We start from the raw sequence: 15,902 nt of genomic DNA on the forward strand, positions 1-15,902 counted from the left end.
TTTTAGTCGGTTTCCTTCCCCTAAACTCCACAAAAGCTACTTTCACCAGCAACTGCCCGTTCAGACACACACAAGTAAAGTCCATCAAAACTTTTCATGTGACGGCTTAAACAGTGTAATCAAGACAGAGACAGGTGTGTGTGTGTGTGTGTGTGTGTGTGTGTGTGTGTGTGTGTGTGTGTGTGTGTGTCCCGTAGAAGCCACTAGATGGCGCCATTAACCAGCAGATGATGAATTGTCTCTATCAGTGTGTAGTGTGATGTCTAATTGTTTGTTTATGTTTTATATATTAGTAGGTCCGCTAGTTCATGCTTACTTTCAAAGAAACAGTCAGAGCCCACCATATAAAAAAATAAGAGACAAAAACATTTCATACAATGCAACTGCAATTACTTTATTATTTTGGTTTTATTTAACAATGTTATCTCATATTTCACGTATAAATGTGTTTTATCTCTTTAAGCATGTGATGCAGTAGACGTTTGCACCGGGTCACCTCGAGTCTTCTCCATTAGACTCCGAAAAATACACAAAAATGATGATTAACCCAAGAACTCTTCAGAGGATGATGGTGTTTATTTACAAGTGCACCGAAAATACAATAATCCAGCGGTGAAGAAATATATACACGTACTGTACACCGTCCCAAAAACAGTGTTAATCCACAACAACAACAAAATAAATCAAAGATCTACAAGTGTCCACATTATACAGATCCAGCAACCCGGTTACAGCAACAAAATGATTTAACAATACAACACAAAACAAGTAAACAATGCGTATGTTTGATATGTTCACTCAAAAACGTGATTCATTCAGTAACGAAACAAGTGTTGCTTTAGATTTATTCTCATTGGGGAAATACAGCAAAAACACAATATTCTGAGTCTAAAATGTAAGTCATTCAATATTAACTTGTTTATTGAACTGTTGTATAAAATCGCTATCAGATTTACACTCGTGCTGATATTCGGGAAACATACTCTTGCTCGTAGCTTCTTTATAAATATTAATACTTTTTAGAGTGTAAAGTCAGTATAATAATGCATCATGCATCTTATTCAAAGATAAATATTTTGGGGAGCATTGAGAGATTATTTTGGTGACAATTTGACCTCAGTTTCTCGTTATTATTATTATTATTATTATTGCTTCTTGAGTTCTGACATTTTAATTACTTTCCATTGATGGTAATATAGTTATTCTTATTCTAATAAATTAGTCACTACATAATACTGTTTCATGCAAAACATCTTAATAATCATTTTGTGTAAAATATAACTAATTCTTGTTTTGTTTTTTTAAATACATTGTCCAAAATATTCAACAAAACAATTGGTAACACTATTTTAAAGTGACGTATTTACTACATGCATATATAGTGATAACAGTAGATTATGCATAATTATAAGTAATTTACCCTAAACCAAACCCTAACCGTAACTCTATAGTAAGTACATGCTTAATTAATATTAATCAGTACTTATTTGAATAAGTGCAATCAATGTAACTACGGCATATATAATTAAATATATAATTACACTGTAACAATGACACCTTAAAATAAAGTGTAACCCTTGTCATTGTTACAGTGTAATTATATATTTAAGTACTGATTAATATTAAGCAACTACATGTACTTACTATAGGGTTAGGGTTTGGTTGAGGGTTAGTTGCATGTAATTTTGCATAATTTACGGTTATTACTATGGTAACATGTAACATATGTAACAAGGACACTGTAAAATAAAGTGTTACCAAATAAATCTCATTTCATGCTAAATATGTCATGTTCGTGAGATTCCGGCCCATTAGAATACACTAAGAACATAGTGTGATCATGAAAGCTGATCTAGAGACGGTGACCTGAGCACACGAACACTGAACTCGTACACGGAGAAAACCACCATGTTCACAGGAAACGCACGCAAGCAGTTCATTCCCAGACTCCTGAAGAAAACCCCGGAGCCCTCGTTCCTCAGGGTCTCTTTAATGCAGTGAACGAGTCCTCGATATCTCCTGTCCTGACGCACTCCGTCCATCTGAAGACGAGCCTTAATCACATCCATCGGCGTCCCGACAGACCAGCCGGCCATTCCTGCGACTCCACCAGACAACAGCACCACACTCCACTCTGACAACACAAACACAGAGACCAGATCAGACCAGACTAAACCAGACTGAACCAAATCATACCAGACTAAACCAGATCAGACCAGACTAAACCAGACTGAACCAGATCAGACCAGACTAAACCAAATCATACCAGACTAAACCAGATCAGACCAGACTAAACCAGACCAGCCGGCCATTCCTGCGACTCCACCAGACAACAGCACCACACTCCACTCTGACAACACAAACACAGAGACCAGATCAGACCAGACTAAACCAGACTGAACCAGATCAGACCAGACTAAACCAAATCATACCAGACTAAACCAGATCAGACCAGACTAAACCAGACCAGCCGGCCATTCCTGCGACTCCACCGGACAACAGCACCACACTCCACTCTGACAACACAAACACAGAGACCAGATCAGACCAGACTAAACCATATCAGACCAGGCTAAACCAGATCAGTCCAGACTAAACCAGACTAAACCAGATCTGACCAGACTAAACCAAATCATACCAGACTAAACCAGATCAGACCAGACTAAACCAGACCAGCCAGCCATTCCTGCGACTCCACCGGATAACAGCACCACACTCCACTCTGACAACACAAACACAGAGACCAGATCAGACCAGACTAAACCAGATCTGACCAGACTAAACCAGACCAGCCGGCCATTCCTGCGACTCCACCGGATAACAGCACCACACTCCACTCTGACAACACAAACACAGAGACCAGATCAGACCAGACTAAACCAGATCTGACCAGACTAAACCAGACCAGCCGGCCATTCCTGCGACTCCACTGGACAACAGCACCACACTCCACTCTGACAACACAAACACAGAGACCAGATCAGACCAGACTAAAACAGACTGAACCAGATCAGACCAGACTAAACCAGACTAAACCAAATCAGACCAGACTAAACCAGACCAGCCAGCCATTCCTGCGACTCCACCGGATAACAGCACCACACTCCACTCTGACAACACAAACACAGAGACCAGACTAAACCAGATCAGACCAGACTAAACCAGATCAGACTAGACTAAACCAGACTAAACCAGATCTGACCAGACTAAACCAGACCAGCTGGCCACTCCTGCAACTCCACTGGACAACAGCACCAGACTCCACTCTGACAACACAAACACAGAGACCAGATCAGACTAGACTAAACCAGACTGAACCAGATCAGACCAGACTAAACCAGACTAAACCAAATCAGACCAGACTAAACCAGATCAGACCAGACTAAACCAGACCAGCCGGCCATTCCTGCGACTCCACCGGACAACAGCACCACACTCCACTCTGACAACACAAACACAGAGACCAGATCAGACCAGATCGAACCAGACTGAACCAGATCAGACCAGACTAAACCAGACTAAACCAAATCAGACCAGATCAAACCAGACTGAACCAGATCAGACCAGACTAAACCAGACTAAACCAAATCAGACCAGACTAAACCAGATCAGACCAGACTAAACCAGATCAGACCAGACTAAACCAGACCAGCCGGCCAATCCTGCGACTCCACCGGACAACAGCACCACACTCCACTCTGACAACACAAACACAGAGACCAGATCAGACCAGACTAAACCAGACTGAACCAGATCAGACCAGACTAAACCAGACCAGCCGGCCATTCCTGCAACTCCACTGGACAACAGCACCAGACTCCACTCTGACAACACAAACACAGAGACCAGATCAGACTAGACTAAACCAGACTGAACCAGATCAGACCAGACTAAACCAAATCAGACCAGACTAAACCAGATCAGACCAGACTAAACCAGACCAGCCGGCCATTCCTGCGACTCCACCGGACAACAGCACCACACTCCACTCTGACAACACAAACACAGAGACCAGATCAGACCAGACTAAACCAGACTGAACCAGATCAGACCAGACTAAACCAGACTAAACCAACCAATTGTCAGACCAGACTAAACCAGATCAGACCAGACTAAACCAGATCAGACCAGACTAAACCAGACCAGCCGGCCATTCCTGCGACTCCACTGGACAACAGCACCACACTCCACTCTGACAACACAAACACAGAGACCAGATCAGACCAGACTAATCCAGACTAAACCATATCAGACCAGGCTAAACCAGATCAGTCCAGACTAAACCAGATCTGACCAGACTAAACCAGACCAGCCGGCCATTCCTGCAACTCCACAGGACAACAGCACCACACTCCACTCTGACAACACAAACACAGAGACCAGATCAGACCAGACTAAACCAGATCAGACTAGACTAAACCAGACTAAACCAGATCTGACCAGACTAAACCAGACCAGCCGGCCATTCCTGCAACTCCACTGGACAACAGCACCACACTCCACTCTGACAACACAAACACAGAGACCAGATCAGACCAGACTAAACCAGACTGAACCAGATCAGACCAGACTAAACCAAATCAGACCAGACTAAACCAGATCAGACCAGACTAAACCAGACCAGCCGGCCATTCCTGCGACTCCACCGGACAACAGCACCACACTCCACTCTGACAACACAAACACAGAGACCAGATCAGACCAGACTAAACCAGACTGAACCAGAGCAGACCAGACTAAACCAGACTAAACCAAATCAGACCAGACTAAACCAGATCAGACCAGACTTAACCAGATCAGACCAGACTAAACCAGACCAGCCGGCCATTCCTGCGACTCCACCGGACAACAGCACCACACTCCACTCTGACAACACAAACACAGAGACCAGATCAGACCAGACTAATCCAGACTAAACCATATCAGACCAGGCTAAACCAGATCAGTCCAGACTAAACCAGACTAAACCAGGTCAGACCAGACTAAACCAGACCAGCCGGCCATTCCTGCGACTCCACCGGACAACAGCACCACACTCCACTCTGACAACACAAACACAGAGACCAGATCAGACCAGACTAAACCAGACTGAACCAGAGCAGACCAGACTAAACCAGACTAAACCAAATCAGACCAGACTAAACCAGATCAGACCAGACTTAACCAGATCAGACCAGACTAAACCAGACCAGCCGGCCATTCCTGCGACTCCACCGGACAACAGCACCACACTCCACTCTGACAACACAAACACAGAGACCAGATCAGACCAGACTAATCCAGACTAAACCATATCAGACCAGGCTAAACCAGATCAGTCCAGACTAAACCAGACTAAACCAGGTCAGACCAGACTAAACCAGACCAGCCGGCCATTCCTGCGACTCCACCGGACAACAGCACCACACTCCACTCTGACAACACAAACACAGAGACCAGATCAGACCAGACTAAACCAGATCAGATCAGACTAAACCAGACTAAACCAGATCAGTCCAGACTAAACCAGACTAGCCGGCCATTCCTGCGACTCCACCGGACAACAGCACCACACTCTGGTCTGATCTGGTTTAGTCTGATCTGGTTTAGTAAATAACTGTTTTCAACACTGATAATAATCATAAAAGTTTCTTGATCATCAAATCATCATGTTAGAATGATTTCTGAAGGATTATGTGACACTGAAGACTGGAGTAATGATGCTGTATCAGTAATGGATTCGAGGAGTTTTGTGGTTGAAATGTAAAAAAGTAACAAATCCTCCACACTCGGGTCAATTTGACCCTGTAGGAATGAATGGAATGCGAGGAATGCTTCACTTCACATAGAAAAACTTAAAAATGATCCAAATTCAAACTAAAAATGCTAAAACTTTACCAAAATTTTTTTTAATAATGTCTACATGTGTATCTGAAAACACACTGAAGAGAAATGACTTTAGGACCCAGCGGAACAGCTCATTTACTCCATATAGAGATATAAGGCCATCTAGAGTCATGAAATATCATGTTATATTATTATGTCCCACAAGAGGTCGGCAAAGACACCCAATGTAAGATATTTAGAGCTGAATTAAAAGGGATATGCATGAAATTGTGTTATTTTAAATGTAAGTTGAAAGGAATGTGCTTAAATTACTTAAACAAATTGAAATAAAATAAGCTTTCTGGACAAAAAAAGTGAAGTATAATTTTGGGTTTGGCGAGGGAAGGATGAGAGTGTGTAGTGCGCTGATATCTGCACTCACCGGGCTCTCTCTGTCCCGCCGGTGTGAGTCGGGAACACAGTGTGTCGTAGGTTAGGAAGTATGTGGCGAACGACGGCCCGTCTCTGAAGGCCAGAGGAAGAGCTCCTCTGTAAAGCCCTGAAACGCCCTCGTGTTTCACGATGCTCAGCAAACAGTGGACCGGCCCGCTGTACCGCGGTTTACCACTGCGCTTGCTCTCGGTCTGACACTGGAGACGCACTTTCACCAGATCGCCAGGAGACATTACAGAGATCTGAGGAAGAACCAAAGTTTTAAAAATCGTCCACAACGCAACTGTAACATAACGGCACAGAGGAAACTACAGTCAAACCAACATTATTCAGACTCCTTCAACACTCCTCAGATTATCACAGTTTATTCACTATAATGGTAATAAATATGAGCAGAACTCAGAGTTATGAACTCAGTTGATATTTGACTGGTTTTGTCCGTCCTTCTGTTAGACTGTCTCACACATGAATTATGTTGAATATCTGTCAGCTGTTAAATTTAACTACACAATTAGATAATACCAGTTTAGCTCAACCAATCACCAAGCAATGCTTCATGTTGTTCAGTCTGTGTGTAAAAAGAGCATTAGCAATTAAAGAAAACACACTTCAGCAAAACATGATCAGCTCAAAGTGTCCGAATCATTTTTGCTTCCAAATGTTTATTAATGTCACTGGTAGTCACTGAATGAAGAAGATTTGGGTATAATATGTCACAGTTTACTTTATTCTGCTCTCCTCACTTACAGAAATTAACTATAGTGTCCTGATCACACTAGTAAAGAAATATAATTTTTTTTGGTTTGACTGTAGATCGTTAAATATAATACACAAAATTGAACAACAATACACTCATTGTTGACAGAATGTAGAAGCTGTTTTTCCAGCTGATGAACGATAAAAACATTGACAGCCATTTTTACTAGTGAGAAATGTATTTCTGATTTGTGAAATTGGAATTTTAACTAGTAAGAAATCCATTATTGATATCAACAACTGAATTTGAATGGCAGCCTACGGTGACACTTCACTAGTGAAAATACACTTTCAGTTATCAAGAATTATAGTTTTTACTAGTTGAAATTCAATTGTTGATATCAAGAATTCATCTCCTGGAAATAAATCAAAGTTAAAACGGCTTGACTATTGTGTTCAGGACCAGTTAACCGGTTCGAATCACGTCCATGATTTGTTTGTGTGTTCACACAGCAAGTGCCAAAACCTTTACCAAGTTTCGTACCATTCTAATGAAGTAAATAAAAAAGCGTGAACTATTTGGTTGAACAGTGCCGGCAGAGCTCGCCTGACCTGAGCCACTCCGCCCGCCAGGCCGGACAGGAAGATGTCCAGTTTGGAGTTGTGAGCGCCGACCCCGCGGAGCTGAGCGAAGCACTGAAGACAGTTCCGGTACGTGCCGAACACCACGGAGGAGGTCAAGGAGATCGTGGAGACGGGCAGCGCCATTCCCTTGAAGAAGCCGTGAACCTGGAGCAAACAAACCAACGTTCAGGACAGAAACCTGCGTCTCTATTATTACAGGACTTTTACTCAGTGACTTCAGCATTCACAGGGTCATCATCATCATCATCTTCATCATCATCATCATCATCATCATCATCTTCATCATCATCATCATCATCATCATCATCATAATCATAATCATCATAATCATCTTCATCATCATTATTATCATAATCATCTTCATCATCATCATCATCATAATCATAATCATCATAATCATAATCATCTTCATCATCATTATTATCATAATCATCTTCATCATCATCATCATCATAATCATAATCATCATAATCATCATCATCATAATCATCTTCATCATCATCATCATAATCATCTTCATCATCATCATCATCTTCATCATCATCATCATCTTCATCATCATCTTCATCATCATCATCATCATCATCATCATCATAATCATAATCATCATAATCATAATCATCTTCATCATTATTAATCATAATCATCTTCATCATTATTAATCATAATCATCTTCATCATCATCATCATCATCATCATCATCATCATAATCATCATAATCATAATCATCATAATCATAATCATCTTCATCATCATTATTATCATAATCATCTTCATCATCATCATCATCATCATAATCATAATCATCATAATCATAATCATAATCATCATCATCATCATCATAATCATCTTCATCATCATCATCATCATCATAATCATCATCATAATCATCTTCATCATCATCATCATCATCTTCATCATCATCATCATCTTCATCATCATCATCATCATAATCATAATCATAATCATCATAATCATAATCATCTTCATCATCATTATTATCATAATCATCATTATCATCATCATCATCATCATAATCATCTTCATCATCATCATCATCATCATCATCATCATCATCATCATAATCATAATCATCATAATCATCTTCATCATCATTATTATCATAATCATCTTCATCATCATCATCATAATCATAATCATCATAATCATCATCATCATCATCATAATCATCTTCATCATCATCATCATAATCATCTTCATCATCATCATCATTATTATCATAATCATCATAATCATCTTCATCATCATCATAATCATCTTCATCATCATCATCATTATTATCATAATCATCATAATCATCTTCATCATTATCATAATCATCTTCATCTTCATCATCATCATCATCATCATCATCATCATCATCATCATAATCATCATAATCATCTTCATCATCATCAGACAAACTGTAGTCACTGTTGTGAAGCAACGTCTGCTGTTCGTAAATGTGCTATAAATAAAGTTGCTCACTGATTACATGACAAAAAATTGTAGTTAGTAACTTAATCCAGATTACTGATTTAACCCTCTGGTCCCGCTCGCGAATCGCTCAAAAACAAAATATGTTTCTTTATTTACATTAAATTTTTATTTTACTGTAGAGTTAATTTTTTTAGAAAATGTTTTTTATTTAATATTTTGTATTTTTAGGGGATTTTATGGTACTAAATTATACTTATGCAATATTTATAATCCATTTATTCACTTTTTGACAGTGTACCTGAAAATGAACTTTCCAACAAACTGAATCTTGAATCTGTCGATCACAGACTGAAGTTTGGTCTCGTTTTAAAGGAAACACTCCGAGATTATTGATGAAGTTCTAAAGTTTTACATTTATTGTGATGAAAAATAAAATATATATATATTTTTTTTTAAATATATATTTAAAATGTTGTATATGTGAAAAATGTATATGTTCACATAAGCAAGTGCCATAACCTTTACCAAGTTTCGTTGCGTTTCTCGTAAAACGAAAGTTTTTCTTTAAAAACTGAAACGTGACTGAAGAGCACCAGATGGTTATGGTAATGTATTCTGAACACTTTTTGATTACTTTTGACCTAACTCATTTATGACTTAGATTTTAATGGGATTATTGTGTACTACATTTATACATTAAAACAAAGAAAATACATTTAAAAGGGTAAAAAGAAGAATTATGGGTAATACTTTAATTTAGGGTCCAATTCTCATTATTTAACCAGTTGCTTACTAGCATGCTATTTATAATTTGCTGTTTATTTAGCACATATTAATGCCTTATTCTGCATGATCATATACATCCCTTAATCCACCCATACCTAAACTACCTTACTAACTATTAATAGGCAGTAATTAAGAGTTTATTGAAGCAAAAGTCAAAGTTAAAAGTGAGAATTGGACCGTGTGACTGAATTTGGGAGAATCAATGAATTAGGAATAATTTACTGCCACTGTGTGAATAATATGCAATCATGAAATCCATACAAAAGCAACTGTGATCTGATTATGAGCATTTTAAAATGTAATATAATCTAATTACAAGTAGTACATTTTTGGAATCTGATTACATGATCCAGAATACATGTAATCAGTCACTACCCAGCACTGGATATTATAGTTAACTACATTAAAACCATAACAAGAAATGGTAAACACTTTATTTTACAGTGTCCTTGTCACATGTTATAGTAATAACAGTAAATGATGCATAATTACATGCAACTAACCCTCAACCAAACCCTAATCCTACAGTAAGTACATGTAGTTAATTAATATTACTCAGCACTTAAATATATAATTACACTGTAACAATGACACCTTAAAATAAAGTGTGACCCACAAAATTGTTACTTTAAATTTATAAAACAATATAGATGTATTTTTTTAAAAATGTAATAAAAAGACAAAAACAAAATTTCTAAAATTCAAATTAAATTAATTCAAAAAAAAAAAAAAAAAACTACTGTTATCTCAGAGATGCTTTAATAACGCTGCATGTGCTGCATGATGTTCAGAAGCTGCGTTACGCATTGAACACAAATGTAAATTCTCACCCCTTCTTTTCTGACGGTCGTCACGACGCACTGCCAGACTCCGGTGAACTGTGTCTGGGTTTGGATCCGGACCTGTGCGGATGTCAAACACACACACTCAGAGTCTGCAATACAAACAGCAGTAAGTGTGCAAAATCACTATCATTCATGTCTGCAGTTAAAGGCACAGTGTGTAAGTTTGGCCACTAGAGGTCGCTTATTCAAAAAGCATAACTTGATGCCGTGAATGAGCGTGGAATCATGGGGCTTGAATATGAATGACTCATGAATAAGCGGATGTATTAAAGTGTTATTAGCGTTACTGTGATGTGAAGCAGACTCTTTTATTACTCTTATAAACTGCAGTTGCTGCTCCTTTCGCTTTGTTGTTTGTTTATTTTATGATTAAAGTTATGATTAACGTTCACCTCCTTCTTCCCTGAACTTGAACTTTGTTACGGTTATGTTTGATCGCTTAAATTCACATTATTTTATTTTATTCTAATGAAACAGGCTGAATTACTGATTCATGTCACTTTGTTTGATAAATGTAAGTTGTTGGGTAACGCAGCGCCGTTTCACTCCATCAAAATAATCATGCTAAAAGTACATGAGTGTGTTGAAAGTGTTGTTATATCGTAACTTGTTGCACTTTGCAGTAAACTAGATCGATATTAGAATATCGTTTTAATAAAAGCTGGATGACTGTTGTTAAATGGCATGTAGTTCACTTTAAAACATATGGTGATAAACTCGTTACACGCGTTAAAATGGCTGATTTCTCTGGATTGTTGGAAACATTTGGGATAATGTACAGTAAATACACAACTCTACAAAATATATAACATTGTTCTAGTGGTTTTTGGATATTTGAATCCAGAAATCTTACATATTGTGCCTTTAAGAGTCAAACATCACAGGTAATATGAGTTTACTTTGACAGTATCCAGTGGGAATCCGACCGCGACGCCACACGCTCCTGCAAAACAACAGCGAATCAAACGGGATCGTTCCGTCTCTGAAGAACAGTTTGTCTTGCATTATGTGATAATCATGCACTCGAGCACGACACATGCCAATATCATTTGTTTGTATGTTTAAGTTTCCAATAATTGAGATGCAGAACAAGGGAAGTTCTAAATATTCAGTATGTTCATATATTCATATATTTATATATTTGGTAACACTTTAAAATACGGATCCTTCGTTAATGAATAACTACACAGGAACAAATGAGTAACACAATATTAACAATCTAGTAACTACAATTAACTAACAAGTAACTCTGATTAACAAATTAGTAAGTAATAGCACACAGATTTAAGTGGTAGTTCACTATTAATCAATAACTACTATTTTTCAATACTTCCCAGAGAAATAATGAAAAAAATTCACAATTCATGCAAAACTAATTAATAACTAATGCAGGACAAATTACTAGCACTAGATTAGCATTACTGCTAGATACTGTACACTAATTATAAATATGTAATAGCGTAGCAGACTTATGATTTGGGAAAGCTGTCAATAATTAGCCTATGCACTGCTGTCTTTTAGAGAACTATTCATAAACTAAATAATTTTTAAGAATTGTTTTTATAAATGCACTTGTCTGGAACACTTACCCTGTGGCCGATTTTCCGGCATTCCTCTGGACTGGCTTTGAATAACTAGACTCATCATGGTGAGTACTGGAACATACTGAGTCATCAGCCATCCAAATACCAGTTATTTTATTATTTAACCTACCTCTCAAAATTGTTTTTATGTATGTCTCTTTGCTCATATGTAGATATGTATGTATGTATGTATATATATATATATATATATATATATATATATATGTGTGTGTGTGTGTGTGTGTGTGTGTGTGTGTATCCTGTGAATGATTAGATGATTCTACCCTTTCGGGTTGGCTCTTCATTAGTAACTACAGCATGGAATCATGATAACTAGTAATGACTCAAGTGTTAATGCATACTTTTATAGGACTTACAAATTATTTGGATCCGTATTCTAAAGTGAAGATCATGTTAACTAACTAGTAATGACTCAAGTGTTACTACATACTTCTATAGGAATTACTAATTACGTGTTGGACACACGCAACATATTGAAAGAGCTTGGTTAACCTACAAAAGCCAAATTTGGCGACTGAGGGGAAACAGGACAGAGCAGCTTCTAAAAGAACATCTGTCTTTTATTGAGTGGACTTACTGGCTGGGACACAAGCACAGATATGGTCCTCTAGGTCGTCTTCTGAAAGACATTAGAAGGCATTACAGCAATTAAATATTGTATGCTAGAAGACAATAAATAGTTTTTTCCAGTTCAGGCATCACATATGTGAAGTTGTTGCATTAAATGGAAATGGTACCAGACGCTTAATAAATAATTATAAAATATATGTTTATAAAAGCTACTTTTTTCATGCCTCATGTTTAAACAAATTTTTCTAGTCGTGATTTGTGCAACCAAACACAAGTCATTTCAAGCGTATGAGATATTGTTTGTGAACTTTTAAATACTATACTTTTAGAAAATTTCTTTAGAAGTATGCATTAACACTTGAGCCATTACTAGTTAGTTAACATGATCTTCACTTTAGAATACGGATCCAAATAATTAATAGTTCCGATAGAAGTATGTAGTAAGACTTGAGTAATTACTATTTATCGTGATTCCATGCTGTAGTTACGGTAAGCCAACCCGAAAGGGTAGAATCATCTAATCATTCACAGGATACACACACACACACACACACACACATATATATATATATATATACATACATACATACATATCTACATATGAGCAAAGAGACATACATAAAAACAATTTTGAGAGGTAGGTTAAATAATAAAATAACTGGTATTTGGATGGCTGATGACTCAGTATGTTCCAGTACTCACCATGATGAGTCTAGTTATTCAAAGCCAGTCCAGAGGAACCACGGCCACAGGGTAAGTGTTCCAGACAAGTGCATTTATAAAAACAATTCTTAAAAATTATTTAGTTTATGAATAGTTCTCTAAAAGACAGCAGTGCATAGGCTAATTATTGACAGCTTTCCCAAATCATAAGTCTGCTACGCTATTACATATTTATAATTAGTGTACAGTATCTAGCAGTAATGCTAATCTAGTGCTAGTAATTTGTCCTGCATTAGTTATTAAGTTTTGCATGAATTGTGAATTTTTTTCATTATTTCTCTGGGAAGTATTAAAAAATTGTAGTTATTGATTAGTTAATAGTGAACTACCACTTAAATCTGTAAAAAATTCAGTAGTTCTCTGGGAAGTATTAAAAAAATAGTAGTTATTGATTAGTTAATAGTGAACTACCACTTAAATCTGTGTGCTATTACTTACTAATTCGTTAATCAGAGTTACTTGTTAGTTAACTGTAGTTACTAGATTGTTAATATTGTGTTACTCATTTGTTCCTGTGTAGTTATTCATTAACGAAGGATCCGTATTTTAAAGTGTTACCATATATTTATATTCATATCTATATTTGAGAGGAGCTGCTGAAAATAACAAGTTTTAACCGATGTTTCCCAATCCTGTTCCACATGTTTAAACTCTTTATAAACCAACACCAGATTCAGCTCTTCAGATCATTAGAGGAACTAGACCTGAAATGAACGGGTTAAAAAGGAAGACGCCCAAAATGTCCCCCTGTGGTGGAAATCCAGCTTTTAATGTAGTTTATGTGTCTATGTGGTGTTTTTAATCTGCTTTAAGACAAACCATGTGTAAGTTCATAAGTCGACTCCATTGCTGAGTATTTCCTCCTTAAAACTGCAGTGAACCAAAGACAGTCTCAAAAACACGCTTTGAAATCGCTGGTGTTTCTGACGTCACAAACTACCTTGTAACCAATCAGATCAACGTGTGATCGTCAACCAGTGGATCTCTGAGCTGAGTGAGTGAGTGGAGGCGGGGCTCATTTGCATATTCATAGAACCGCGCATACTAAATGAGGCAAGGGTGTCGAGTTACAGTCAAGATATGGAAAAAACGTATAAATATGTAATTTTGGTGATCAAAGATGGGTTTTAAGGTGTTAAAATGATCGACTACAGGGGGACTTTAATACAATTTGACTCCAGGAACAGAGATGGGAACGTCTGTCTCTAAACACTAGTGCTAATTGAGGATTCTGACATAAAGCATTTAATATATTATATTATATTTATGCCAAATGGACAATGTGGATAATCTTTTTAAAACACTTCAAAAAATGAAAGTGTAACAAAGTTAAACAAGTACTTTAAGTGTTGTTCACGTGACCAATAAAAGTTGTGCTTTATTCAATATGATGATTGTGTCTAATGAAGACGTGACTGATTGAAACGTTGTGCTTGGTTGTAAATATATTTGTATATATATATATATATTATATATCAATCAGTGTGCGTTGTGTTGGCAGTTTTTAGACATGCGTGTAGTGATGGTGTAACAATAGATTCCCATTTCCCAGGCATTAAAGCCAAATGAGTAGCCAAACTATTGAGATGAGAATAGTTTCACTAGTTTTAACTCATTCATTGCTGGATGTAAATATTGCATCCATGAAATGGTTAAAATGAGTCACTTTATGTGTAATGAAACTCTCCAATATCTATTTCCAATGGTGCATTTTCATTAATTCATCAATAATCCTTTGGGATCTTAAATTCTCTGCTACGTCACGCATTGCTATTTTTTGTCTCTTTTCCTATTATTATTTTTTTCCAATTAACTTTTACATGTTTTTATTCTCTCTCTCTCTCTCTCTCTCTCTCTCATGGAACATACTAATAAAATATAGGCTATTAATCATTGTTTTTAGGCAACACTAAGTTGTTTTTTTGTTTTATAACCTACATTTTCTCATTGTCACAAAAAAACAAAACACCGATTCCCAGAGCCAGATTAACTGACAAACAACAGTCTTTAAACTATAGCCTACCTCCCACTGATCCTGCAAGGAAGTCGGCGAAATGCATCGTTGAAACTGCTTAACTTGCCTATGACATTATTGCTGCTTCTGTCCTGATGGATAATTGTGTAATGCCACTGACACATGTGTGTCCCGCAAAGGTCGCGGATCTGCGCAGTCTACATTTGTCCTTTTGTAACAGTGCCTCATTATCACGTGGTTCCGTGTATAGATGCACAGCATGTTCATGCATGTTCTGATTTAAGAGCAATAACGAGAAACTTGCTTTTTATTGACGGTGGTGCATGTTTAATACGCGATGTCTGTTTTATCCTTCAACTT

The 15,902-nt window shown here is 37.3% G+C and overlaps 1 protein-coding gene across 3 annotated transcripts; it reads right to left on the reverse strand.

The window, feature by feature from the left end:
* Positions 1-555: 555 nt before the first annotated feature.
* slc25a47a (solute carrier family 25 member 47a) lies at positions 556-15,766 on the reverse strand. Of its 3 annotated transcripts, XR_014603329.1 has the most exons (7): positions 15,591-15,766; positions 11,570-11,613; positions 10,656-10,727; positions 7,567-7,743; positions 6,248-6,500; positions 1,635-2,134; positions 556-1,542 (listed from the first exon to the last, which is right to left on the reverse strand). XR_014603329.1 is itself a non-coding variant. In XM_084090215.1 (6 exons), exons 1-6 carry the CDS (start codon positions 15,625-15,627, stop codon positions 1,839-1,841), a joined length of 879 nt encoding a protein of 292 aa, XP_083946341.1. In that variant the 5' UTR covers positions 15,628-15,758; the 3' UTR covers positions 556-1,838. The 3 variants fall into 3 exon arrangements, 2 of the variants coding, with proteins under 2 accessions (XP_083946341.1, XP_083946342.1); XM_084090215.1 differs by having other exon boundaries at positions 556-2,134; positions 15,591-15,758; XM_084090216.1 differs by lacking the exons at positions 556-1,542; positions 11,570-11,613 and having other exon boundaries at positions 1,614-2,134; positions 15,591-15,731.
* Positions 15,767-15,902: the final 136 nt, after the last annotated feature.

The sequence above is a fragment of the Abramis brama genome (assembly GCF_963993115.1).
Source record: "Abramis brama genome assembly, chromosome: 18".
Lineage (NCBI taxonomy): Eukaryota > Metazoa > Chordata > Actinopteri > Cypriniformes > Leuciscidae > Abramis > Abramis brama.